The sequence below is a fragment of the Phyllobates terribilis genome, unplaced genomic scaffold, assembly GCF_046119375.1.
Source record: "Phyllobates terribilis strain yellow unplaced genomic scaffold, ASM4611937v1 Scaffold_11__3_contigs__length_659146591, whole genome shotgun sequence".
In the NCBI taxonomy this organism is placed as follows: domain Eukaryota; kingdom Metazoa; phylum Chordata; class Amphibia; order Anura; family Dendrobatidae; genus Phyllobates; species Phyllobates terribilis.
The window spans coordinates 189706411-189733574 of NW_027362771.1; the positions used below are offsets into that span (position 1 = coordinate 189706411).

General features: G+C 42.6%; 1 protein-coding gene across 1 annotated transcript in view; it reads left to right on the plus strand.

The window, feature by feature from the left end:
• Positions 1-27164, plus strand: part of ASZ1 (ankyrin repeat, SAM and basic leucine zipper domain containing 1) — a 135813-nt gene that overhangs the window by 21787 nt on the left and 86862 nt on the right. Inside the window, exons 3-4 of the mRNA XM_073650706.1 lie at positions 4263-4385; positions 9482-9593. Of these exons, the coding sequence (XP_073506807.1) occupies positions 4263-4385; positions 9482-9593 (235 nt within the window). The remainder of the gene's footprint in view (positions 1-4262; positions 4386-9481; positions 9594-27164) is intronic.

Below are 27164 nucleotides of genomic sequence, written 5' to 3' on the forward strand. Positions count from 1 at the left end.
TAGATTTGCCATGAGACTTGTCAAAAAAACAATCATTTGGTCTTACTGGTCCAATTGCCATGTTCAAGCCACCCCTTCTTTCTGGCGTTCTTCCTAGACCCCGCTATGAGATGCTTATGAGATTTTGTTATTTTAAGGCCTGCCCAGAAATACCCGAGAACATGCCAAACTATATAAAATCAGACTTCTCATCGAAGAGTTGACAGAAAAGTTCTTAAGGCTTTACACCCCAACACAAAACATTTCTACCGCGTAAAATTCAAAGGAAGACTGCACCTCAAGCAATTTATTCCATTTAAGAGGGCAAGGTTCTGAATAAAGCTATAAAATGTGCGAGAGTTCAACCGTATATACTTCCAGCTTTTCGCATTCAAGAGGAGAAAGATAGCCAACTAAAAACTCCAACATGTCCTACTTATCTGGGAACATCTGGAAAAATCGCTTGGCAGCTGATATGTCTATTTTTACAAAAAGGCTGTTGTTACCTGTATGTAAACAATTATTACAACAGCATACCCCTATTTAAAAGTCTCGTTGAACTCAACATAGGAGCTTGTGGGACCATTTGTAAAAACAGTCAGGGGTTTCTGGAATCATTGGTCAACAAAAAGTTCCAAAAGGGGCAGCCAGGGGCTGTACGCAATGGAGAGCTGCTTGCCCTCAAGTATAAGGATAAGAAAGATATTTTTATCCTCAGCTTGAGCCACACAGATGCAGAAAGGGCTATTGTAGAACTAGGATCCACTACTCCAAAGCGAAAACCTGTGTCAGTGGACCTTGCAGACCAGGTTCTACAGCCATACCAGGTATCAAGAAAATCATATACCTGGTATAAAAACTTAGTCATTTACTTGTTTCAGGTGGCCACATATAATTATGTTATACAAAAAAAGCAGGAAATTCAGATACTTTCCTTGATTATCAGGAAAATGTCATTAATAATCTTGTTTTTGCAAATGTTGGCCCCGCTCATCATTTAGAATCTGAAGATTTCAAGAGTCACTGAGCGACATTTTATTGCACTCATTCCAGCAACAGAAACAAGAAAGAACCGCAGAGAAGATGTGTATGTACCAAGAGAGGAATGAGGCGTAATACCCGCTATTATTGCCCATCATTACCAGCCTTATGCCTCACTGACTGCTTTAAAATCTTCAACATGGCACCACGTTTTTAAACTGACTTCTCTTGACAATTTACAGGGTGGATGTCTCCAGAGACACGATCTGGGCACAATATATTGGGCACTACAGTGGCATATTTGCAATTTTTGCTCTTAAATATCCACTGCTTTGCTTTTTTCTGGAAATCATCGATGGATGTTACTACACCCGTAGATGAATTCCCATAGAGGTGTCATTGCCAAAGTGGGATCAATTCAGAGGGGATTCTGCTGTTCTGGCACTTAGCGGCTCTGCAAATGGAGTCCGCAAACTGTTCTAGGAAAATCTGTGCTCCAATAGTCAAATAGCGCTCCTTCCTTCCTCAGTCCTGCTGTGTTGCCAAACAGTACTGCACAGCCACATATGGGATATTGCAAAAATTGTGAGACAAATTTAGGGGCTACTTTTTTTTTTTACCTATTTTCCCATGTAAAAATGTAAAATCTATGGCTAAAACATTTTAATAGTAAAAATACAATTTTTTTTCTTCACCGCTAAACGGTATAAAACTCTATGAAACAGCTGTGCTTACTGCATCTCTAGATTAATTCATTCTGGGGAGTAGGTTATAAAATGGGGTCACTTATGGGGGGGGGGTTCTGCTTTTCTGACACCTCAGGGGCTCTACCAGTGGGTCATGGCATCCACAAACAATTCCAGCAAAATCTGCTCTCCAATATGGTGCTCCTTCTCTTCTGAGCTTTGCAGTGTGGCTGAAATGTAGTTTCTGACCACATATGGGGTATCGACGTACTCAGAAGAAACTGCATAATCAATTGTGGTGTCCATTTTCTCCTTTTTACCCTTGTGAGAATTAGAAATTTGAGGCTAAATCAACTTTTGTGAAAAAAACCTGCGACATTTCATTTTCACGTCCCAACATTTTAACACCTTCATGACCGGAGCATTTTCCTTTTTTGCGTTTTAGTTTTTTGCTCTTTCCAGAGCCAAGACTTTTTTATTTTTTGGTCAATATGGCCATGTGAGGGCTTATTTTTTACAGCACAAGTTGTACTTTTAAATGTCATCACTGGTTTTACCATATCGTGTACTGGAAAACGGGAAAGAAATTCCAAGTGCGGTGAAATTGCAAAAAAAATGCAATTCCACAGTTGTGTTTTTTTTTTTTTTTTTTTTTTTTTTTTTTACCACGTTCACTGAATGCTAAAACTGACCTGCCATTATTATTCTCCAGGTTATTACTAGTTGGTAGACACCAAACATGTATAGGTTCTTTTTTATTTAAGTGGTGAAAAAAAATTCCAAAGTTTGCTTAAAAAAAAGGCGCCATTTTCCGAGACCCATAGTGTCTCCATTTTTTGGGATCTGGGGCCGGGTGAGGGCTTATTTTTTGTGCCCTGGGCTGATGTTTTTGATACCATTTTGGAGTAGATACAATGTTTTGATCGCCTTTTATTGCAATGTTGCGGCGACCAAAAAAACTTAATTCTGGCGTTTGGAATTTTTTTTAGGTTACGCCGTTTACCGATCGGATTAATTCTTTTTTTATATTGATAGATCGGGCGATTCTGAACGCAGCGATACCAAATATGTGTATGTGGGGTTTATTTTTTATTTTGAATGGGGCAAAAGGGGGGTGTTTTTAAACTTTTTTTTATTTATTTTTTTAATATTTTTAAAAACATTTTTTTACACTTTTTGCTTGCTTCAATAGTCTCTATAGGAGACTAGAAGCAGCAATTACCTGATCGCCTCTGCTACACAGAGGCGATGAGCAGATCGCCTCTATGTAGTAGAAATGCTCCTGTGCTATGAGCGCCGGCCACTAGGTGACGCTCATAGCAATCTTTACATGACAACCACAGGGGTCTGCTGCTGACCCCGGGTTGTCATGCCCATGCATCGGTGACCCGCGATCATGTGACTGGGTCACCGATGGGCTGGGTAAGTGACGCGCTTCCGGCATGGCGCTGTTAAATGCCGCTGTCAGAGATTGAGTGGCATTTAGCTAGTAAACAGCTGTGGGTGGATCACGATTCCACCCACGTCTGTTGCGGGCACATGTCAGCTGTATAAATCAGCTGACATGTGCCCGGTTCAGTGCAGACTCTGTGCTGAACAGGGAGTGCCGACGTGGTGCGTACTATGACAACCCCTGGCAAAAATTATTGAATCACCGGGCTCGGAGGATGTTCATTCAGTTGTTTAATGTTGTTGAAAAAAAGCAGATCGCAGACATGGCACAAAACTAAAGTCATTTAAAATGGCAACTTTAGGGCTTTAAGAAACACTAAAAGAAATCAAGATTAAAAATGTGGTACTCAGTAAGGGTAATTTTTTTTCAGACCAAGCAGAAGGAAAAAGTTATGGAATCATGAAAAACAAACACACAAAAGAACACTCCAATACATCACTAGTATTTTGTTGCACCACCTTTGGCTTTAATAACAGCTTGCAGTCTCTGAGGCATGTACTTAATGAGTGACAAACAGTACTCTTCATCAATCTGGCTCCAACTTTCTCTGATTGCTGTTGTCAGATCAGCTTTTTAAAAAATTATGCTGATATAAAGTAGACATGTGGTAAATGTTATTTATTAGCTATTTTGTGTGATATACTGTATTTTTTCAGATTATAAGACACATCGGACCATAGAACGCACCATAAATTTTGGGAAGGAAAATAGGAAAAAAGTTTAAGGTTATAATAGGGATCCGTTTTATAGTCCGAATTTAGCTTACCGGAGGAGCGGGATCACAGGAGGCAGGGTCGCTGCTGCAGGAAGCCCGCGGCGGCTGGAGTGGGGGATGCTTTGGGCCCTGGGCTGGGAGGAGGGAGTGTTCTGGTTGTGCAAGGCTGCGGCCCCTGGGTTTCAAGAAAATGGTGGTGAGACAGGAGCGGAGTCCTTCCTCTGTACATTGATTTCCCGGCAGTAGACTTCAGGAAAATGGCCGCTGGAGGTGGCGCATGCGCAGATTTAGATCTAGTCTCAACACCGCTGATATTTTCCTAAAGCGTCTTCTGCTTTAAAAGTGATGCGGGCACGCTGGCATCTTAACAAATGCCGTGTGCACATACCCTTAAAATTCATCTTACACTTTTCTGCTCTGTTACCATGTTCTGTTCTCTTTGTATTAGGAATAAATGTAGACTGTAGCTTCCGGTATGGCTGGACTCCTTTGATGTATGCAGCTACTGCTGGGAATTTGGCAATGGTACGTCTTCTTCTGGACAAGGGCGCCAATGCAAACTTTGAAAGAGGTATGTGCAAAGACCTATAAACATTCTGTTCGTTATTTTAACCCATTCTCAATATTTGACGTGCCTATACGTCATGGTTGTATTTTTGTTCCCATAGAATAGTTTTTATTGTATAAAAACCCCAAAACATAAAAATATTATATAAATGTGGTATCGCTGTAATTGTACTGACCCGAGGAATAAAGCTGTCTTATCACTTTTACCACTCAGTGAACGGCATAAAAATCCCAAAAAAGAATTCCTGAATTGCTCGATTTTGTTCATTCTCCCTTCCAAAAATGAGAGTTGAAAGCGATCAAAAAATGTGCGATTCAGACGGAACCCATGGCGGAAGATTCCCTCGAATGAGGCAGATGGAGATACTGTGGACGCTGCCTGGCCTATGATCTGGCAGTGTACTTTTTAAGCGTGCATAAAGGCACGGTCGGCCACAATTTTTTGCACTTCTGCGAAGTACACCGCTGAACAGAGACCAGACGGTGTACAGAGAAACTCTGCTACCTCATTATAGTGATTGGATCCGTTGGGTGTTTCATATGAATCATGTCATTTGGAGATTTAGATGAAAACCCCGAGGGAAGTCCTCATCGTACAGCACAGGATAAATGTTGCCAATAAAAGCTTCAACTCAATCCAAAAAAAAGCAAGTACCCTCTCAGGTCCGTCATCTGCCAGTGGAAATATAGGAGACTTCCACGTTATTTGTAGAACAAAAGCTCTGGAAAAGTGCTATGACTCCTTGCCCTCCAAAAGAAATTCAGCTAATTCTGCACATCCAAATACCCCCTCACTTCTGAGCCCCAGTGTGCCTAAACCGAAGTTAGCATCCACTTTTGGCATTTCTGTAGTTATGAGAGCCCGCTTAATTTACGGGGTGCATGTCTCCAGAAGCATAAGCTGAGCACAAAGTATGGGCATTACAATGTACAGGGCACTAAAGTGGCAAATTTGCAATTTTCACTCCATAGCATCCTCTGCTGCTTGTTTCTAGCAAACTCCCATGGAGTCAAAATCGTCACTGCACGTGTAGATAAATTCCCAGAGGGGTATAATTTCCAAAATGGGGTTACTTAATGGGGATTCTGCTCTTCTAGCACTTGGGGGCTATGTAGTCTTAAAATGATTTTACGATAATTTGCTTAACATACTTTGTGGTCCATTGTCTCTTATTATCCCAATTTAAAACTTGAGGCCAAAGTAACATTTTAGTGGAAAAAATGGTAACTTACACAATTCTGTGAATCGCTTGAGGGTTTAAAATGCTCACTACATCCTAGATGAATTCCAGTTTCCAAAATGGGGTCACTTCTGGGGGTTCCTGCTCTTTTGGCGTGTCAGGGGCTCTTCAGATGTGACATGGTATCCCCAATCTGTTCCAGGCTGAATTGTGCTCCAGAATTCAATTGGCACTCCTTCTCTTCCAAGCCCTGCCGTGCGCCCAAACAGTAGTTTTCCTCCACATTTGGGTTATCTGTGTACTCAGGAGAAATTGCACAACAAATTGTATGGTCCATTTTCTCCTGTTACCCTTGTGAAAATGAAACATTTGGGTCTGAAGCAACATTTTTGCTCGAAAAATTAGTTTTTTCATTTTCACGGGTCAACGTTGTAAAATTCTGTGACGCACTTGTGATTTTAAGGTACTACTACTCCCATCAGCCTACGCCTGCTGTCACTGATAACAGCGAGAGCAGGCGCCACTGATGGGAAAAGTCATCAGCTGGCGCCTGTGCTCAAAGTAAAAAAAAAAAAGTTAAAATTAATGTTGAAATAAAAAAAAAAAAAAAAAATGTTTTATACTCATGTTAACATCTAATCCATGAAGCCCTTGTCTCCTGTAAAAAATACCATAATACTCACTTAACACCTAATCCTCGAAGCCTATGTCACCTATAAAAGAGAAAAAATAATAAACCATCATAATATTCACCTAACCGCCATAATCTATACTGTCCCACGGCGATCGGATCACTTCTAGAGCAGTCACATCAGCAGATGTGACTGTTCTCCCTGGCCGCCTGCTATATACTGACAGGAGCGTAATCGCTCCCGCAGTTTATAGCGTTGAGCTGCAGTGAGAGAGCTCACCAGCTGATGAGCTCCCGTGATCTCACTTGCGGCACTTCCGTAGCCGGCTGTTGTGTAGAGCCGTCACACCAGTGATCGTCGTTGGACAGTATGGATTATTTCATTACTTCGGACAGGTGAGGGATATGGTTGTTTGTTTTTTTTTGTTTTTTTTTTTTACAGTTGACTGACTTCTGGGATTAGGTGTTAGGTGAGTATAAATTAGCTTTCTTATTTTCTGTTTTTTTTTAGAGGGGACAATGGCTTCAGGGACTAGTCATTAGGTGAGTATAACTGTTTTATATTTTTAAATAAATGTGTAAAACCATGTGGACTTTTATTTCAAATGAAGGATTTTTTACATGTGTAAATTATTTACAAACTTTTACTATAAGGGTAGTAATGGGGATGTCTTATAGACTCCTCTCCATTACAAACCCAAGGGCTTCATGTCAGCTGCTAATAAAAGACTGACCTGAACTCCAACCCTATTACCCCACTGAGGAAGTCCGTGTCCGAACACTAGGTGTTTGGTACGGACCCCAAAATTTACTGTTTGGGTTCGCCCATCTCTTCATGTGATAAATGTTATTTATAAATTATTTTGTACCGCATGACTGATTTAAGGATATAAAAATTGAAAGTTTGAAAATTGTGACATTTTTCAAATCTTTGCCAGAATTCCGATATTTTCTAAAGTAATTGCAAAATATTTAGACCTAAATTTACCACTAAAATAAAGTACAATGTGTCACAAAAAAACAGTCTCAGAATCACTGTGACACGTTAAATGTTAAAGCCGTTCACGTCATAAAGTGACACTGGTCAGAATTGTAAATTTTGGCCTAATTAATGAGTATTGTGTAATTGGTCTGCATTTTGGGGTTTATTATCAGTACACAAAAATGCCCATGGAACAAATCACAACACAACAGCTACATGTGAACTCATCCTCACACGTACAGCAAAATCGTAAAGGCCAATTTATTGAAAAATGCCAAAAATCTTGTCTAGAAATTAGCCACGACTGAAGGAGGTGACTTTATTTGCATAAGTTAGTCAGCCCCTTTTTACAAGACTCCCACACAGGGATGGTGATTTAGACCTCTCCTTTGTCAAAGCAAATGCAGAAATGGCACTGCCTGCAGAATATTGGTGGGCATTTAACTCTCATGCACCCTGGGATGCAATGTAGGTCATGGTGAAGGATTATGTACTGCATCACTCCATACATGTACTGCACACAGAAGCTGTGCTCTTGCCATTTGCAGAGGTAACGATCTGCTGCATATAGCTGGGCTCCCACTGCAGCAGCTGATATCACAGTTATGTTCCATCCCAGCTATTTATCTCACTACCTACTGTGGTTGCTACTGAATGCACATATCAGGATTTTGACAAAGGCAAAGTACTCCCTATGTCTGCCCATCTGTACCCCCGCAGCGGGATCGCAGGGTGTCGTCTGGTTTTCGTATTTGTCATACAGCTCAACTAGATCTGATAGGCTTCCTGGCAGTGAGACATCAGGTTAGACCATGCAGATAAAGTTGTACAGTCTATATCAATGCGAACAAAAGATTGTGTGTTCAAGTCCCCTTGTGAGACTAGTAAGTATTGGGGGGGGGGGCAACCTCTCCAGATTAAAACAAGATATATTTTCCAAAGTAAACAAAATCTTTAAAACAGTGTTCCCCAACTCCAGTCCTCAAGACCCACCAACAGATCATGTTTTCAAGATTTCCTTAGTATTGCACAGGTGATACTTCCATCACCTGCACAGGCAATCATTTTATCACCTGTGCAATACTAAGGAAATCCTGAAAACATGATCTGTTGGTGGGACTTGAGGACTGAGTTGGGGAACTCTGCTTTAAAAAACCCACATATGTATTATCACTATGCTCGGAGTATTTTAGCTCAGTATTTGTAAGCCAAAACCAGGAATGAATGAAAAATGCAGAAGTGGTGCACATGTTTCTATTAGGCTATGTTTTTGATGCTTTTTTTTTCCCGCAGGCAAAACCTGCTTTCTTGGCAGTAAAGAAGCATCTTAAACAAAAGCAGGTTTTTCTGAGTTTTTGCTGCATTTTTGTCATGATACATTTGTCTCTTGTGCATGGTGATGAAGTTTAGTGCAAAAAAAATAACCTGATTCAACTCACTCAGATTTTAGCAGCAAAAACGCAGTGTTTTTTGCTCTACCCATTGCTTTCAATGGGTGAAAAATGCTGCAAAAAACGCTGAAAGAAGTGACATGCTGCATTTTGCAAAAACCATGTTATTTGACAAAATACTGAGGACAAAAAACCAAGCTGTGTATGAGATTTCTGAAATCTCATAGACTGCTGGTACTGTAAAACACAACTGAAAATTTGCGCAAAAAAAGTGACATGTAAACATAGCCTTACACTTTTCGTCTGACTTTTCCACTCCTGATTTTGGCTTGCATATACTGAAATAAAATACTGACCATATACTGAATGTGTGCACGTGGCCAAACAGCTTTAAGAATGACACCCCGTACGTCCCTCCAAAAAAAAAAAAAAATGTTGCAAAAAGTATGAGCAGCACGAATGAGTCTGGCTCCATCACTTCAGCCAGGAGTGTTCTTTACACTGTGGCGCTTCAGAGAAACACTGCATTTGAAAGCTGTCCAGGGACTAGTCCAAGAAGCCGATCTTCGGTGGCCTCTCCCAGCTTCACATCTTTGAGTGAGAGTTCTCCCTACACTGTGTTTTAGGAGAGACCTGTCGGTCAGGGGGGATAGAAGCCGCCTCGGACTAGTCACCTGAGTGCCATGGTCTCTGGCTAGTTTGTAGATCTATTTTTCTCTAAATACACAGTGTAAAGTAAAATATACCTGGCTGAAATGACAGGGCCATTGTCTGATTCATGCTGCCTGTAGTTCAGCTTTCTGGTTCACTTTAATGCCAAATGGGGGTTACAGTGATTTAAGTTATTTTAGCCAATTAAAGCTTGTCACTTTGGAGACTAGTATAAAACGCTGTTCTTGCTTCCTTTTCTGCTAGATACATTTACTGTCCTAATGGCTGCATGTACTGCAAATGCATCTGAGGGAAGCATTGTGAAATGCGTGGAATTGCTGCTTTCAAGGAATGTAAGCCCAAACGTGTGCTGCAGGTACGGACGTCCAGGCGCTCAGTCTATAGAATTGTGTGCATGACATCTGACTACTCGGCCGTATATCAAGATGATTATGTATGACTTTTAAGGCGAACAATCATGCTTGAGTACTCTAGGTGGCTAAAACTTCCCATTTGTCAAAGTATTCATCTGTTTGCATACAGATTGGCTAACTTACCAGATGCCAAAAATATCGGCAGCAATAAGTGGGGTATTGTGTGAATTGTGGGGAAAACACCATGTCACACTCGTCTTGGTGCTGACAGGTCCCCTTTAACCATTAAAGTATATTTACATGTGGCAGATTTCCTGCTGTAATGTCTGTATGTCCTACTAACCTGTGTCTCATGTAAATGGATAAAACTGACCTTGATTCACGCAGCAAGAAATCTGCCTCTTCTGAATGGATCTGTGCAGCTGGCTTAGATTTGTCAGGAGTGTGCATCTTTCTGTAGATTTCACACTTCAGTTGAATTGTCTCCTTCTATTTCTCCTCTCTTCTTATATAAAGGAAATGTTTTTGGATGTATACCACTGTGAGGTATTATTGGAGTTAACTAATATTTTACAAATGTCCGCTTCAGTCCTACACAGACCAAATGTAATTGCTTGCATCTTGTTTGTTAGCTAAACTTCCCTTGCTTATTTGTGTTGCTTTGCACATGGTTTGGGAAGTCTACATCAAATCGTCCTTTCCTCTGTTTGTACATCCGTTTTACTGTTTTTATTGGTTGTGAAAAACTGTTGCAGCGTCAAAGTAAAATGCCTAAATACCCACCAGTATGGCAGATTGGTCAAAAGCTTCAAGGATGGGGCTGAGCAGACCAAATTGGATTTACTGTGGTCTGATATTCATATGGAAACGTGTTCTACTTAGTTTTTTGTACTGTAAAATGTGTGATGTTTAGTATAATGGAAAAAAACAAAATCACAAAACCCTTCAATAGTACCTAAGACTATGTTCACATGCTGCGTTTTTGCTGCTTTTTTTTCTGCATGCAAAACCTGCTCTTTTGGCAGTAGAGAAGCTGCTTAAAAAAAAGCATGTTTTGCTGTGTTTTTTCTGCTGATACAGCTTGAGGCTGTGTGCCCACGATGCGTTTTTTAAGCGTTTCCGCAGCAGCAAAAATGCTGCAGAAACGCTTAAAAAACGCTTGGTAGAAGGTCTGCCATGTTCCCCAATGATAATCCACATGTGCTGTGCACATGCTGCGGAAATTTCCTCTGCGGATTATCATTGTGGAAAAAAAACGCAGCACTACCAATTATTTTGCGGAAGCTCTGCGTTTGCGCCGCCATTGACTTGCATTGGAACTAATGGATTCCGCATCCCTGCATCTGTACATGTGGAATCCAAACGTTTCAATGTGCGGATAGTACCCGGGTCTGAAGGACAGGAGACTCTTCTCCGGACCCGGGTACCATAGAACCTGTAAAAAAAAGAATAAAATAAATATTATATTTACCTTCCGATGGCCCCCCGGTTTCCTTGTCTTCGCTTGCCGGCAGCTCGCGGTGGACTGAAGGACGTTTGCTGACGTCATTTAGTCATGTGACGGCTGGTCCTTCAGTGTACCGCGAGCTGCTGGCAAGCCAGGATGGAGCGAATAAAGACTCCGGGGGCCATCAGAAGGGAAGTATAGATTTATTTATTTTTTTTTTGACATTCTTTGGGGTCACAACTTTATAAATCCATGCCGGTTGCATGGTTTTATATAGTGTGACCAAGTTGTCAAGCACTTTTCAAAGTGATGCTAAAGTCGCTTGGAAAGCGCTTGACAACCCGCATGCGGAAATGCATGCAAAAACGCTTCACTTCCGCATCTCCCTGGCAGGAAAAACGTATGTACAATCCACATGTACAATCCGCATGCGTTTTTTCTGCCAGGGAGATGCAGAAATGCTCAGGAAAAAATCCGGAGCATTCCTGCATCTTGGGCACATAGCCTCATGCCTGTTCCTGAGTTTTTTGCACAAAAAACGCAGCAAAATCTGATACTTGTTTTTGCTGCTTTTTTGCACTTACTCATTGCTTTGAAAGAGTGAAAAAACGCTGCAAAAACGCTGAATGAAGTGACATGCTGTAGTTTTCAAAAATTCAGCAGTTCTCCAATTCAATTAAGAAAAAAACCTAATGGGTTCGCATTAGATTTCTGAAATCTCATAGCTTTTGATGGTACTATAAAAACGAACGCAGCTTTTAATTTGCATAAAAAAGCAACAAAAAAAGGTAACGTGTGAACATAGCCCAATGGTTGTAGTCCTGAAAAATTCTAATAAAAACTGACTTGGTGCACAGATGCCACTCAGTCCGTTCACTCTGAGGCTGGCATGGAGTGCTAGTAATGTAGAATGGTACTGTATAAAATGAACTGACTCTGACTAGTAAAATGAATTGGTTACAGTAGTTCAGTGCAGTTTGTGGAGAATATTTTTTCATAAGAATTTGAGAAAGTTATGAAATGTCCTATAAATGTCTGTCCTATTCCTGATCTAAGGGTCTAGACTTTTAGCTGAGATGAATCTGAGCTACAGTAAATTTATCACTTAAACATGAGCCATGTATGAGGGAGTCGGAGTCATGGAAATTGAGGAGTTGGAGCTTTGGCTTTCCGACTCCACAGCCCTGGTTCTGACTATCGGCAGCAGAGTTCCAGGGAATAGTGTGCAGCAGTTATCTGCTACCTATGGCACTTCATCTATTACGTTTGAAATTGCAAAAAAAGTGCAATTCCACAATTATTATTTTTTTGTTTGTTTTATTTACTGTACAGTAAAACTGACCTGCCAATCTGATTCCCCAGGTCAATACGAGAATGCACATACCAAACATATAGTTGTTTTATTTTTGCTATTTTTAAGTGGAAAACCAATTTGGAAACTTTGTAAAAAGTCTCTAGACCCATAACTTTTTCATTTTTCGGGTTATGGGGCTGTGTGAGGGATTATTTTATTTTTTGCTTCCTGAGTTGGCGTTTTTACGGATATCATTTTGGGGTAGATAACAATGTTTTGATCACCTCTTAGGATATGTGCACACAATGCGTTTTCTATGCGTTTCAAATGCATTGAAACCTCACGTTAATAGGTCTGCCATGTATAGCAATGGTAATCCGCATGTGCTGTGCACATGATGCGGAAATTTCCGCTCCGGATTACCATTGCGGTAAAATCCGCATTACCATTTCCAGCACGATTCTGTGGCGAATTCTTGCCCATTGACTTGCATTGAATCGCAGCAAACCTACAGGTAGACTATCTAAACCTGTGGAGTTGCTGCGTTTTAATGAAAATCAATAGGCGCAAAATCGCCGCGGAATCGCGCTGCGGGTGGTACCGCAGCTCTGATAACAGCGAGAGCAGCGTGGATGGGAGGAGCAGCAGTCTTCTCTTCCCAGCCCGCGTGCTCGCGTTAGTATAAAAAAAAAAGTAAAAGTAAACCTTTAGTTTACTCACCTGTCCGGTGGCCCCCAGTGTCCTCCTGGTCACTGGCGGCGATGCTGTCTCCCCGGTGGCCAGCGGTACACTGCAGGGCGCGGGCTTGTACTGAGCTGGCAGGACCTGCAGTGACGTCATGAATCAGCTGATGATCATGTGACCATTAGCTGATGCTCAACTTGGGAACATTCTTAAGAATGTTCCCACGGTGGTTAGCTCACTGGGGCTGATCAGCTGATCTTCAGCTTATCAACCCCAGTGACCTCCTGCAGCAGCATGTATACTGACGGGGTGATTTTACACCCCTGTCAGTATACATTGCTGTAGTCACTGCTGTAGAATTCAGTGATGGCTGATGTCACTGCTGTAGAAGTGACACATATCGCCGTGGGACACTCAGCGGTACGTTGACTGTGGACAGGTGAGGGATATGTTTTTGTTTTTTTTACATTTTTTTCAGGAAATCGAGGGCTTCGCGGAGGCGTGTAATAAAAAAAAAAAATTGTAGAACCGTGTGTGTTTTATTTCATTAAAATACTTTATTCTGGCTGTATCTTTTATTGAAAAGGTGGCGAATATTTTACTATGCGGTTAGTAATTGGGGCGTCTTATACGCCCTCCATTACTAACCTGGACTTCACGTCATCCGCCAATACAAGGCTGACGTGAACCCCAACCCCATTACCCCACTGCCACCGCTACAGGGCAGTGGGAAGAGCGAGGCTAAGCGCCAGATTTGGCGCATCTTATGGATGCGCCATGTCTGGGACTGCTGAGAAGTGATATTAATAGCCGCGGGGGGGCTAGTATCCATGGCCCCTTCCCTGGCTATTAATATCAGCCCGCAGCTGTCTAGTTTAGCCTTTGCTGGTTAGATTTTATAAGGGGACCCCACGTCAATTTTTTTCTGGGGTCCCCATGTAATCTAGCCAGTGAAGGCTAAACAAACAGCTGTGGGATGATATTAATAGCCAGGGAACATTTTGGGCTAATGGCCCCTTCCGCGGCTACTAATATCAGTCCTCAGCGGTCGGCTTTCCCTCTGCTGGTTATAAAAATGACGCAGGAGCCCACGCCTTTTTTATTTTATTTTAGACTCTGTGCCCATGAGCCGCAATTTTTTTCTGCTTCAAAAACATTGCATTCTATTAAAAGCTGGTGAATCCAGATGTGTTCACTGAACCATACGTATTTACCGCATTCAATACTTTCTAGTGGTCAAATTTCTGTTGCGCAGAGTTGCTACTCCGCAAGAGAATTTGACATGCTGTGGTCCTGAAAGACGCGCTGCATGTCAGTGTCCACGGGTGATTCGCAGCCTCAGATGCACGCATAGTGGACATGGCATTTCTACAGATCCCATCCACTATGCTGTAACATCTGGATGCTGGGGGTTTGAAGCTGTATAAACCTGCAGCGGCTCCTGACCGTGGCCACGTACCCAAACTCACCCGCAGCATGTAAATTTCTGTAGCGGACACGCTAGTCTCTGCTGCGGATTTTGACCGATTTGAAGTGTCATTATATGCGGTGGATTCACATGTACTGACAACAAAAGTGCGGCATTAGAACACAGCGTTTTGGACGCAACATAAATACGTTGTGTCCAAAACTCTGCTGAGTGCTGATCGGGGGACGTAGCGGCTAACGAACTAGCTGTGACATGTTAACTATGGCCAGGGAAAAATTGAATACACAGCGAAATTCGTTCTTCAGCCAGTAATAGACAGGCCTTGTTTTTTGCAACTTAAGCTGACATTTTTATTGCTATCTTTTTTTGGGGTAGATGCAGTGTTTTGATTGCCTCTTATATTATTATGTTAGGCTGTTGTGCTGCCAGAAAAACTGCAATTATGCCATTCTGATTTTTTTTCCTTATTACACTAATTAATTGGGCTAATTCATTTTATAATTTTATAGATCTGACTTTTGCGAACGTATTAATACCATATTTCTTTTTAATATTTTTAATGGTGGTAAAGGGGGTGGTTGTTAGAGGCAGGGCTCAGTTTTTGAGTCAGTCAGGGTGCCAACATATGACGTTGCAGTACATCATATGTCGGTAAGGGGTTAAAGGGAGTTATTCAGCTCCTTCCTTCCCCATCGGAAGTCAGCCACTTCCAATGAACGTCACATCAATATTATCTCTGGATGACTTTTGTGTCCTTCACATACCTATTATTTTAATAATACTTAAACGCATTTTTTACATTTGGCATATATGTAGGGTGCATGCCTGGTGTGGGTGTATGGAGCGGACTACAACATATCCAGCTGGCATTTGCCTATAACTCTATTAATCACAACTAGGTGATTATCAATGCCCTTAACCACTTAAATGCTGTTGTCAGTCTTTTGTCAGTGGCATTGAAAGCACATGGTCCCTAGGATGTGACAATCCAGCCATTCATAGCCTTTACCCCCACAGTTGCGCAGTTCTGAGGTGCCGACGAGTGCCATGATGGTTGGGCCTGCTGGAGGCCTCCATGACTGCCATTTTGGTACTCCTGTGAAGGCAAAGTTTTAAAAAAAGATATATATACATATACACACATACTTCATCCTCACCCATCCCTTGTAGATTGTGAGCCCTCACGGGCAGGGTTCTCGCTCCTCCTGTACCAGTCACCGACACGTTTTGTTAAAGATCATTGTAATTGTTTTTGTATGTATACCCCTTTTTCATGTATGGAATACATGGCGCTATAATAATAAATATATATAATATAACACTGGTATACAGTGATTTTGGTGCCTACGATGTCCGAACGGTTTTATAGTAGGTTTATAGTGCTGATTAAGAATATGACTTTGGTTTTGCCAGACTGGCTCTAGTTTCTGAGATATTTAATAGTTAATTACAGTAGAATTCTGGCATCAAAAAGTTGCCTTTATTGTAATCCTGCAAATTGAAATACAAAATAATTATATGGGATATTTCATTACCTAAGACACTGTTAAAGACTATTTCTTTGTTTTGCCTGCACTAAAGGCTGCTTGAAATATATGTGTGTGTGTGTATATATATATATATATATATATATATATATATATATATATATATATATATATACACACACTAAATTTGGCGGCAATATCGGTGATTTGTCGCGGGTGGTGGCTGCGACCAATCAGCGAACTGTGTTAGTGAGGACCGGAGAGCTTGTTTAAATTTGGCGATAAAATCGCTGATTAGTTGCGACCGTGACCACTCAGCAAAACGGTGTTTAAATTTGGCGCCAATATCGCTGATTGGTTGCGGCTGGCGGTCGCGACCAATCAGCAGAGCAGTGTTTAAATTTGGCGCCAATAATGCAGATTGGTAGCGGCCGGCGGTCGCGACCAATCAGCAGAGGGGTGTTTAAATTTGGCGCCAATATCGCTGATTGGTCGCGGCCGGCAACCGCGACGAATCAGCAAAGCGGTGTTTAAATTTGTCGCCAATCATGCTGACCGGGGAGCGGCGCTGCCTGTGCGGGTACTTTCACTGCGAGCAGCTGGGAGATGAGCGGCTGCTCGCAGCAGAAGCATCCCGACCGGCGGCGCCGCTCCCCGGTCCTCCGTTCACACTTGCCGTCGGGAGATTAGCCGCATGGAGGTCAGCGGCGCCGTCGGTCGGGGTAGTTCTGCTGCTAGCGCCGCTCATCTCCCGGCTGCATCGCCGCTGACCTCCTCTGGCAGATGAGCCGCTAACGGCCGCCATCTTTTTTCTGAAATTCCGCGGCCGGACCAATGAGCGACGCGGGATTTCCTGGACGGACGGACGGACAGACAATTATATATATATCTCAAAAAAATAATGGGAACACTTAAACTACAGAATATAGCTCAAAGTAAATCAAACTTCTGTGAAATCAAACTGTCCATTTAGGAAGCAACACTGATTGACAATCAATTTCACATGCTGTTGTGCAAATGGAATAGACAATAGATGGAAATTATTGGCAATTATCAAGACACCCTCAATAAAGGAGTGGTTCTGTAGGTGGGGACCACAGACCACATCTCAGTACCAATGCTTTCTGGCTGATGTTCTGGTTAATTTTGAATGTTGGTTGTGTTTTCACACTCTTGGTAGCATGAGGCGGACTCTACAAGCCACAGAAGGTGCTCAGGTAGTACAGCTCATCCAGGATGGCACATCAATGCGAGCTGTGGCAAGAAGGTTTGCTGTGTCTGTCAGCGTAGTGTCCAGAGGCTGGAGGCGCTACCAGGAGACAAGCCAGTACACCAAGAGACGTGGAGGGGGCCGTAGGAGGGCAACAACCCAGCAGCAGGACCGCAACCTCCACCTTTGTGCAAGGAGGAACAGGAGGAGCACTGCCCGAGCCCTGCAAAATGACCTCCAGCAGGCCACAAATGTGCATGTGTCTGCACAAACTGTTAGAAACCGACTCCATGAGGGTGGTATGAGGGCCCGACGTCCACAGATGGGGGTTGTGCTCACAGCCCAACACCGTGCAGGACGCTTGGCATTTGCCACAGAACACCAGGATTGGCAAAGTCTCCACTGGCGCCCTGTGCTCTTCATAGATGAAAGCAGGTTCACACTGAGCACATGTGACAGATGTGACAGAGTCTGGAGACGCCGTGGAGAGCGATCTGCTGCCTGCAACATCCTTCAGCATGACCGGTTTGGCAGTGGGTCAGTAATGGTGTGGGGTGGCATTTCTTTGGAGGGCCGCACAGCCCTCCATGTGCTCACCCGAGGTAGCCTGACTGCCATTAGGTACCGAGATGAGATCCTCAGACCCCTTGTGAGACCATATGCTGGTGCGGTTGGCCCTGGGTTCCTCCTAATGCAGGACAATGCCAGACCTCATGTGGCTGGAGTGTGCCAGCAGTTCCTGCAAGATGAAGGCATTGAAGCTATGGACTGGCCCGCCCGTTCCCCAGACCTGAATCCGGTGAGTGTATATGTATGTATATATATATTTTTTACATTACACAGTGGGCAACATAAATATTTGATATACTGCCGACCTTGCAAGTTTTCCCACCTACAAAGAATGGATAGGTCTGTAATTGTTATTATAGGTATGCTTCAACTGAGACAGAATCTGGAAAAAAAAAATCCAGGAAGTCACATTGTATGCTATTACATAATTAATTTGAATTTATTGCAAGAAATAAGTAATTGATATAACAGAAAAACAGAACTTAATATTTTGTACAGAAACCTTTGTTTGCAATTACAGAGGTCAGACGTTTCCTGTAGTTCTTGACCAAGTTTGCATATACTACAGCAGGGATTTTGGCTCAATCCTCCATACAAATCTTCTCCACATCTTTTAGGTTTCGGGGCTGTCGCTGGCCAACATTCAGTTTGAGCTCCCTCTAAAGATTTTATATTGGGTTCATGTCTGGAGACTGGCTAGGCCACTCCAGGACCTTGAAATGCTTCTTATGGAGCCACTCCTTAGTTGCCCTGGCTGTGTGTTTTCGGTCAGTGTCATGCTAGAAGACCCAGCCACTACCCATCTTCAATGCTCTTACTGAGGGAAGGAGGTTATTGGCCCAAATCTCACAATACATGGCCTTTTCCATCCTCCCTTCAATATGGTGCCGTCGTCCTGTCCCTTTTGCAGAAAAGCTCCCCCAAAGTGTGATATTCCCCCACCATGCTTCACACTTATGATGGTGTTCTTGGAGTTATACTCCTCCTTCTTCTTCCTCTAAACACGGCGAGTGGAGTTTGGCCCTGTGTGACCACATGACCTTCTCCCATGCCTCCTCTGAATCATACAGATGGTCATTTGCAAACTTCAAACGGGCCTGGACATGTGCTGGCATGATTAGGGGGACCTTGCGTGCCCTGCAGGATTTTAATCCATGATGACGTAGTGTGTTACTAACAGTAATGTTTGAAACTGTGGTCCCAGCTCTCTTCACATCATTGACCAAGTCCTCCCATGTAGTTCTGGGCTGATTCCTGACCTTTCTCAGAACCACGAGGCGAGATCTTGCATGGAGCCCCAGACCAAGGAAGATTGACAGTCATCTTGTGTTTCTTCCATTTTCTAATAATTGTGCCAGCAGTTGTCTTCTCAACAAGCTGTTTGCCTTTTGTCTTGTAGCCCTTCCCAGCCTTGTGCAGGTCTACAATTTTGTCCTAGGGTTCTTGGACAGCTCTTTGGTCTTGGCCATGGTGGAGAGGTTGAAGTGTGATTGAGTATGTAGACAAGTGTCTTTTATAAGATAACCAGTTCAAACAGGTGCAATTAATACAGAGAATGAGTGCAGAGTAGGAGGGCTTCGTAAAGAAAAACTAACAGGTCTGTGAGAGCCAGAATGCTTGCTGGTTGGTAGGTGACAATAGTGTGTGTGTGTGTGTGTGTGTGTGTGTGTATGTATATATAGAAGAGATAAAATATAACTTTTACTGGTATGTTTTAAAAGACAATGCCTAGGAATCAAGGCCAAAAAGAGGACTTTTAAAGTGTAAGTACTTAAATACATAACCAGTGCTCGAATAAAAAAAATGGTTTGGTCTCACAACTTGTAGTACGCTTCGGGGAATGGGTGGCCGGATGTCCAGGAGCCGAGGGTAATGTATACAGGGCAAGGAAATGTAAATCATTCACTATACTCCCCTGACGTACCCCTGCGTTGGTCCCGCCCTAACAAGGGCAGTCCCCAAGTGAACAGCTATATACATGTAACCCACCAAAATGAGAGATTCTATCCCATATGTAGATGTAAAATCCCATGCAGGTATAATCCCCAATTGGGATTTTTTTTTTGCCTTAATGCCTAGGCATTGTCTTTTAATACATGCCATTAAAAGTTATATTTTATCTATTCTATATATACAATATTCTCTCCTGCTGATTACTCTGATTTGTACTTACCACAGGGTCGGTTATACCACTGTCCCCTTTGCTGTATTTTTCTTTTCTGTTTGGTAGGTGATCAAATACTTATTTCATGCAATAAAATGCAATTTATGTAAAAATCATCCAATGTGATTTTCTGTTTTTTTTTAGATTCTGTCTCTCACAGGTGAAGTGTACCTACAATAAAAATTCCAGACCTCTCCATTATTTGTAGGTGGAAAACTTGCAAAATCTGTAGTGTATCAAATACTTATTTTCCCGCTGTATGTAGGTGACTTTTAAGGTTTCTTTTAATGCTTACAGAAATTAGACTAAAGTTCTGTATATAAACGTTTTACATGTTTACTGGATGTCAGAATAGCAAATAAATGTTTTACTGTTGGTTTAACACAATTCAGTCCAGATGAGTTGGCATCAATCTGTATACAGAATCTGCGAGCAAGGTAAAGGGTGGCTTCAATGATGTTGTAGCACAGGATGTGTTGAAATTACACGGGGCTAACGGTTGGAGTGCTTCCTGCTTGGTGACGTTTTTAAGCATCTGGGCTTGCTTATTTGCCTTCTCTCCTGTAGTAAACATACAGTTCTCAATGATAATATAGGAAATGGTCATTTGGAATGGATTTGCCATTTTACTCTGAAATGATGAGGAAAATAAAAAGTGCTTCAGTTTCTTTCTTTTTTTTTAATGCAGATTACCTCTCCATACCCAGGTGTGCCTGTGTAAATTTTCCAGTGCTGTGGCTTAATACACACATGACCATATTAAAAGGACCCTATCCTCAGATAATAACATTTTGTTTAAATCGGTGTTAAATTGACTTTTAATATATATTTTTTTTTTAGCTATATGTGTATATAAGAAGATCGTGATATTTAAAAAAAAAAAAAAAAAAAAAAAGTTATCTTACAATGTTTACACTGGCGTTTTTAGACATGCTGATAACACCAAATCTACCAATACAATAGATGGTCTCCCATCTTACCCTGCTCCCTCTCTCTTCACAATGACTCTAGTGCAGAGTCATTAGATGATTTAATACAAAAGAGAGGTCAGTGTCTGACCATTGTGGCTATGTACAGGTGTTATCCCTGAAACATTAAAAAGTATGAGTCTAAAAAAGCCCCAGTGACTAGTGTATAAAGCTGCAAAAGTTATTTTTTATTTTTAATGCATATTGAGATATGTAAAATAAAAAAGAATGACCACAACATTTTAAAAAATACAATTACTACAATTTTTTTTCCCTTCCCAAATCTAGTGCTGAGTCTCTGCTGCTGCTTCCAGTGTGTTATTTTTTGCAGAGCTGGCGATATGCACTATACGATATACTCACATATAGTTTTTTCCTTTCCTGCACACACAACATTATTTTGGTCAGTGTTTTGCAGATGCATCTGCTGACTTGTTTTTCTTAGGTAAAGTTGTAGAGGTCCATGCTAATGACAGACTCACTATAAAGAGTAGTGCTAGTCGTAACACCGTACAATTGGATTTTCAGACAAAATCTTAAAAAAACCTTTTTAATTTGTCATGTGACAGATTGTTCTAGACTAGATTAACGTGGAATTTACCTGTAAGACTAGGGTCACACGTCCTTTTTTTTTCTCTCATCCGAGAAAATCAGTCTGATTATGCCAATCATACTCTGATCAAACTCTGATCTGAGTTTGACCAGAGTGTCATCATAGTGTGATCTGATCCTTTCAGATGAGAAGATAGTATTGGATGCAAATCGTGCATTCTGCGATTTTCTTATTTTTTTTTCCCCTCAGACCGACTGTGTGAGGGAAAAAAAAATCAGACGTGCACTGCCCCAAAGAATAACTAACATTGGTCCTAATGTGATCTGATGTTTTGTCGGATTGCACTCTGACCAAAAATATGGTCACCTGCACAAGCTCTAAATGGTAATTTAATAGGAAGTATATTACAGTGTGTAAGTGCAGTAAGCTGCGGTCAGTAACATTCGCCATACAGAGCAGGGCTGTGGGGTCGGTAAGCCAAACCTCCAACTCCGATTCCTCAAATTCCCTGACTCCTCCCTCATACATGGCTCATGTTTAAGTGATAAACTTACTGTAGTAAAATGGTATCATCAGGCTTTTCATCATTATTATGATACAATAATCAAGCCATTTCCTGTTCACTCTAGCAGTTCTGAGATGAGTGCAGGCATTCCTTCCCAGCGACTTATATATAAGGCAAAATAAATAAATAATAAAAAAGAAAAATACTCCTCCACACCCTGGGCTATGTTCACATGTAGACTTTTTGATGCCTTTTTGCACTTTTGCATTTCTTTCAACAGTGAAAATAAAATTCACCAGCAAATGTAAGTTTATCATTTTACTACCTAATCTGGCCATGTGGTGTGTGACCTGATCAGACACATCCAGAATGAACACTCATTTCCAGCTGATAATACCATCTAGCACCTGTCCCTATTTTAAAAGCAGCTAACAGCGTTATCAATAAGTAATAGAACTTTTTTTTTCAGCACGGAGTATAATACAATAATCCCTGACTAGATGCCTATAAGACACTATCCCGACTGCTATAGGTCACCCGTACACAAATTTCAAATAAGAGAGGTAATATATCAGAGTATCAACTGCTCATTTCAGAGAGCACTTTATAACTGTGCCCTCTGGAATGCGCGCTCAGCATGTAATAAACGCTCTTACATCCATGACTTTTTCCTCTCTAATTCCCTCAACCTTCTGTCTCTCACCGAAACCTGGATCCAGCAGTCGGGACACCACCGCCGCTGCAGCTCTCTAATATGGTGGCCTACACTTCTCTCATACCCCGAGACCTGACAACAGATCAGGATTGTCCTTCTGCTGTGTCTAACATTATGTCCTCCCTCTGTCTAAAACTGAATCTGTCAAAAACTGAACTACTCTTATTTCTTCTCTCCATTAACGTACCTGTGCCCGATATTGCCATTTCCGTTTGTGGCTCAACCATTACTCCCCAGCAACAAGCCCACTGTCTTGGGGTCATTTTTGATTCAGATCTTTCCTTCACTCCTCACATCAAATCACTCTCTCGTTCATGTCATCTACACCTCAAAAACATCTCAAGAATCAGGACTTTTCTCACCTTTGACTCGGCAAAAACTTATTTTAGCTCTTATTCATTCTCGTCTCGACTATTTCAACTCTGTACTAATCGGTCTCCCTCTTACTAAACTCTCCCCTCTCCAGTCCGTCCTTAACTCAGCAGCCAGGATCATATTCCTCGCCAACCGCTACATCGATGCCTCTTCCCTGTGCCAGTCATTGCATTGGTTGCGCATCCAATATAGAGTTCAATTTAAACTTATCACGCTTACCCACAAAGCGCTCCATGCTTCAATACCCCCCTACATCTCCCTTGTCCCAGTCTACCACCATACGTGTGCCCTCCGTTCTGCCAATGACTTAAAACTAAAATCCTCCATAATCCGATCTTCCCACTTCCGTCTCCAAGATTTCTCACATGCTGTTCCAATTCTTTCGCTATCCATACTACTATAGCTTACCCTTAAACGAATTTCAGATAAGAGAGGTAATATTGTAGAATATAGAGTCGATTTGAATTGTCCTTCCCATTATTAAGGAGTGGGTCTCCTATACTATTATTACGTATATGTTATAATACCTCCGGTGGCACTAAAACCCATCTCTGACAAAACGCTAGCGGCCAGGACCTCCAAGGCATAGAGAGACAGTTTGTGCCACATGTCCAGCTTGGATACCCAATAATTGTAGGCGCAGTGAAATCACGGAGAATGCTGGTACGATCGCCAAAACTTTCAACATCTTCCAAAACTTTCCCTCCTTGTCAGAGTTACCAGCGCATCCGGGCTGGGAGGGTCTGAGAAAACTGTTCCAGACCTTTGTCAGCGTTCCCCTACCTCTGCTGCATGTGCTTTGTGTCTCCCTCGCCTGTACTCCTTGGTTGTCCAAGAAACTGTGACACCGCCGCCAGCATTGTCAGATGGGATTTTTTTAATAATTCTTCAGCAAGGGCCATCTGATACAACAATATGGGAGTGGGTCTCCTATACTGTTATTGCGTATGCAGCAAGTTCAATGGCTGCCAAAAATTAGGACACGCTCTAATACCCCTTTGAAGACATAGTGGAGGGCCTCATTTAAAAAATGTTCCCATTATTAAGGAGTGGGTCTGCTATACTGCTGTGTATGCAGTGATTGCAAGGGCTGCCAAAAATTAGAATTCACTCCAATACCCCTTTGAAGAGACGTAGAGGAGGGCCTCATTAAAAAAAAAAAAATGTTCCCATTATTGAGTGGGTCTTCTATACTGGTAATGCCCATTTACTAAGTACATGGGCTGAAAAACATTTACCCCCTGGGGGTATACATGAACATACTGTATTACATACAGAATGTTAGAGGTAGGCCTCTAAAAATATTTCCTACGGGCATCATAAACGCCCTTAAAAAAACTAAAAAAATTATGTGGGTGTTGCTCGATGGTCACCCTGTTGATATGGTGGTTGAGGATGAGAAGAGGGTGGTGACATAAAATAGACAAAATGATGAAGCGTATACCCTTGTCTGGGTTTGAAGAGGTGCATGGGAAAAAAATACCCCACTGGATTTGACTATGTTCCGCTGCTATCATCTGGTGGTGTCGAGAAGTCTGGCCCAATCCAGCCCTTGTTCATTTTGATAAGAGTCAGCCTGTCAGCATTTTCAGTTGACAGAGCAGATGCACCTATCAGTTATAATAAGAGGAGGAGGAGGACGAGGTGGAGGAACTGTAGAATGTGGGGGCAACCCTGATTGATCCAGGGCCTGCAATTCTCGGCGTCGGTAGGATGTGTTCCTTTCCAGAGTCCGACTGTGTCCCAGCTTCCACAATATTAACCCAGTGTGCCGTCAGTGAGTTGTACCGTCCCTGGCTACAAGCACTTGTCCACATGTCCGTGGTTAGGTGGACCTTCCCAGTAACTGCATTGGTGAAGGCACGGCTAATATTCTGAGACACGTGCTTGTGTAAAGCGGGGACGGCACACCAGGAGAAATAGTGGCGGCTGGGGACCGAGTACCGAGGGACGGCCGCCACCATGAGGTTGCGGAAAGCTTCTGTCTCCACGAGCCTAAAAGGCAACATTTCCAGTGCAAGCAGTTGAGAAATGTGGCAGTTTAGTATTGTGGACTGTGGGTGGTTGGCTGCGTATTTGCGCTTGCGTTCAAAGGACTGGGGTAGGGACAACTGAATGCTGCGCTAGGACAAGGACGTGGTTGCTGATGATGGTGGTTGCAAGTGTGCAACGACAGATGCAGGGTGGGAGGCATCTCCGCTTGTGCCATGGACAGAGGATTGGCGTGCAAGCACAACAGTGGAACAGGCATTGGTGTCACCCGCAGACACTGTTTCTGGATCCTGGCGTTCGGCCCAACTAGTCAGGTACTTTGCTGTCATGTACCTGACCATGCTGGTGGTGGTCAGGATGGTAGTTTTGCTGTCCCTGCTGATGCTGGCATGGCAGATGTTGCAAACGGCATTTTGGGGTTAACTGGACAGTCTTTAAAAAAGAGCCCGGCTTTTAGAAGACCTAACAGTGGGACTGGAAACTTCCCTCTTGTTTGTGTTCTTGGGAACAGTTGCCCACCTTGTGTCTGTGGCCACCCCACTGCTTGTTCCTGCCTGTTTTGGTACTACTCCTCCCTCCCCCTCTGCGCTGCTGTCCTCGCTATGCATGTCACCTTGCCAGGTTTGGTCAGTGACTTCATAGTCTACCACCTCGTCTTCCACGTACGCTCCCTGGGCCTCCTCCTAACTTGCTGGCAATTGTCTCATCATCATCATCCACCTCTTGTAACAGTAATTGCACTTTCCCACCATCACCTTCATGTGACCGTGGCTGCTCAAATATTTTGGCATCACTACATATGCTCTCCTCTTGCCCCGCTTGAAGCAGACCGAGCGAGAGGCCCGAATCTATGAATGGAAAAGTGAACAGCTCTTCGGAATGTCCAAGTGTGGGATCACTTGTCTCCGTTTACTCGGCATGGTGGGAGGAAGGAGGATCAGGGTGAGGAATATGTGGTCCAGACTCACGGCTACTGAGACTGGACTGTGTGGAAGACAGGGTGGTGGTGGTGGCGGCAAACTAACTGGAAGCATTATCTGCTATCTAACCAACAACCTTTTCACACTGCTCTGGCTTCAAGAGTGGTGCTTCACGGCCCCCTAGAAAGTGTTACAGGAAGGTAGGGCGACATGATGTGGGTTCTTGTTGTGCTCCCTCAGCAGACACAATTTCAGCTTGCCCACGGCCTCAGCCTCTGCGTACACCATCACCATCCCATCCACTTCCCCGTCCCTTGCCCATTTTAAATGGAGAAGAATATTTGTCACATTCCCAAAAATGTCAGGATTATTTCCGCAGTAATATAGGATCACGTCTGATGACCACGGTTTTAGGCGGTGGCCTATGGGATATGGTATTGGTCAGCGACCAAGTGTGAATAGGTTTAAACACAAAACTGGCAGACTTTAAATGGAGTAGAATATTTGTCACATTCCCAAAAAATTTCAGGATTATTACCGCAGTAATATTTGACCACCTGAGATGATGGACAAGTTTCTCTGCTTTCACAATACAGCAATGCTATTAAAATCCACCAAATGTGGCTGTACGCTGCTAACAAGGAAATGGAGCAGTAAAAATGGTATTATATTGCTTTCACCAAATCAAGATTAAAAGAAAAAAGATTATTAGCCTTGCTATCTAGGGCTATGGATATGAGTAACAGCAGCAGAAAGAATGTGCAATGGACCCTATTCTGTTGTATACTCTCTCTACAAACTCTGCCTTCCAAACTCCTGCTATCACCAGGATTGATATGCATCAGAATTAGGGTTGAGTGAGTATGTTCTGTCCGAGTATACTCGGGCCGAGCTCCGAGTATTTACAGCTGCTCGGTGATATGGTTGAATCGCTCCCATGTGCATGATTTGCAACTGTTTGACAGCTTTATTACATGTGAGGAATGTGTAAGAAATAGACATTCCTCACATGTAATAAAACTGTCAAACAGTTGCAAATCATGCACACGGGAGCGATTCAACCATATCACCGAGCAGCTGTAAATACTCGGAGCTCGGCCCGAGCATACTCTGCAAAAGGGTTAATAGAACATACTCGCTCAACACTAATCCAAATTAGTCCTTAAAAGGACTGTTGGAGTAGATTTCTAATAGTGGTGTGGAATCTCTGTTTAAAATAACTGCCAACTCTCTAACTAGCTCAGCTGCAGCGCTCCCTAC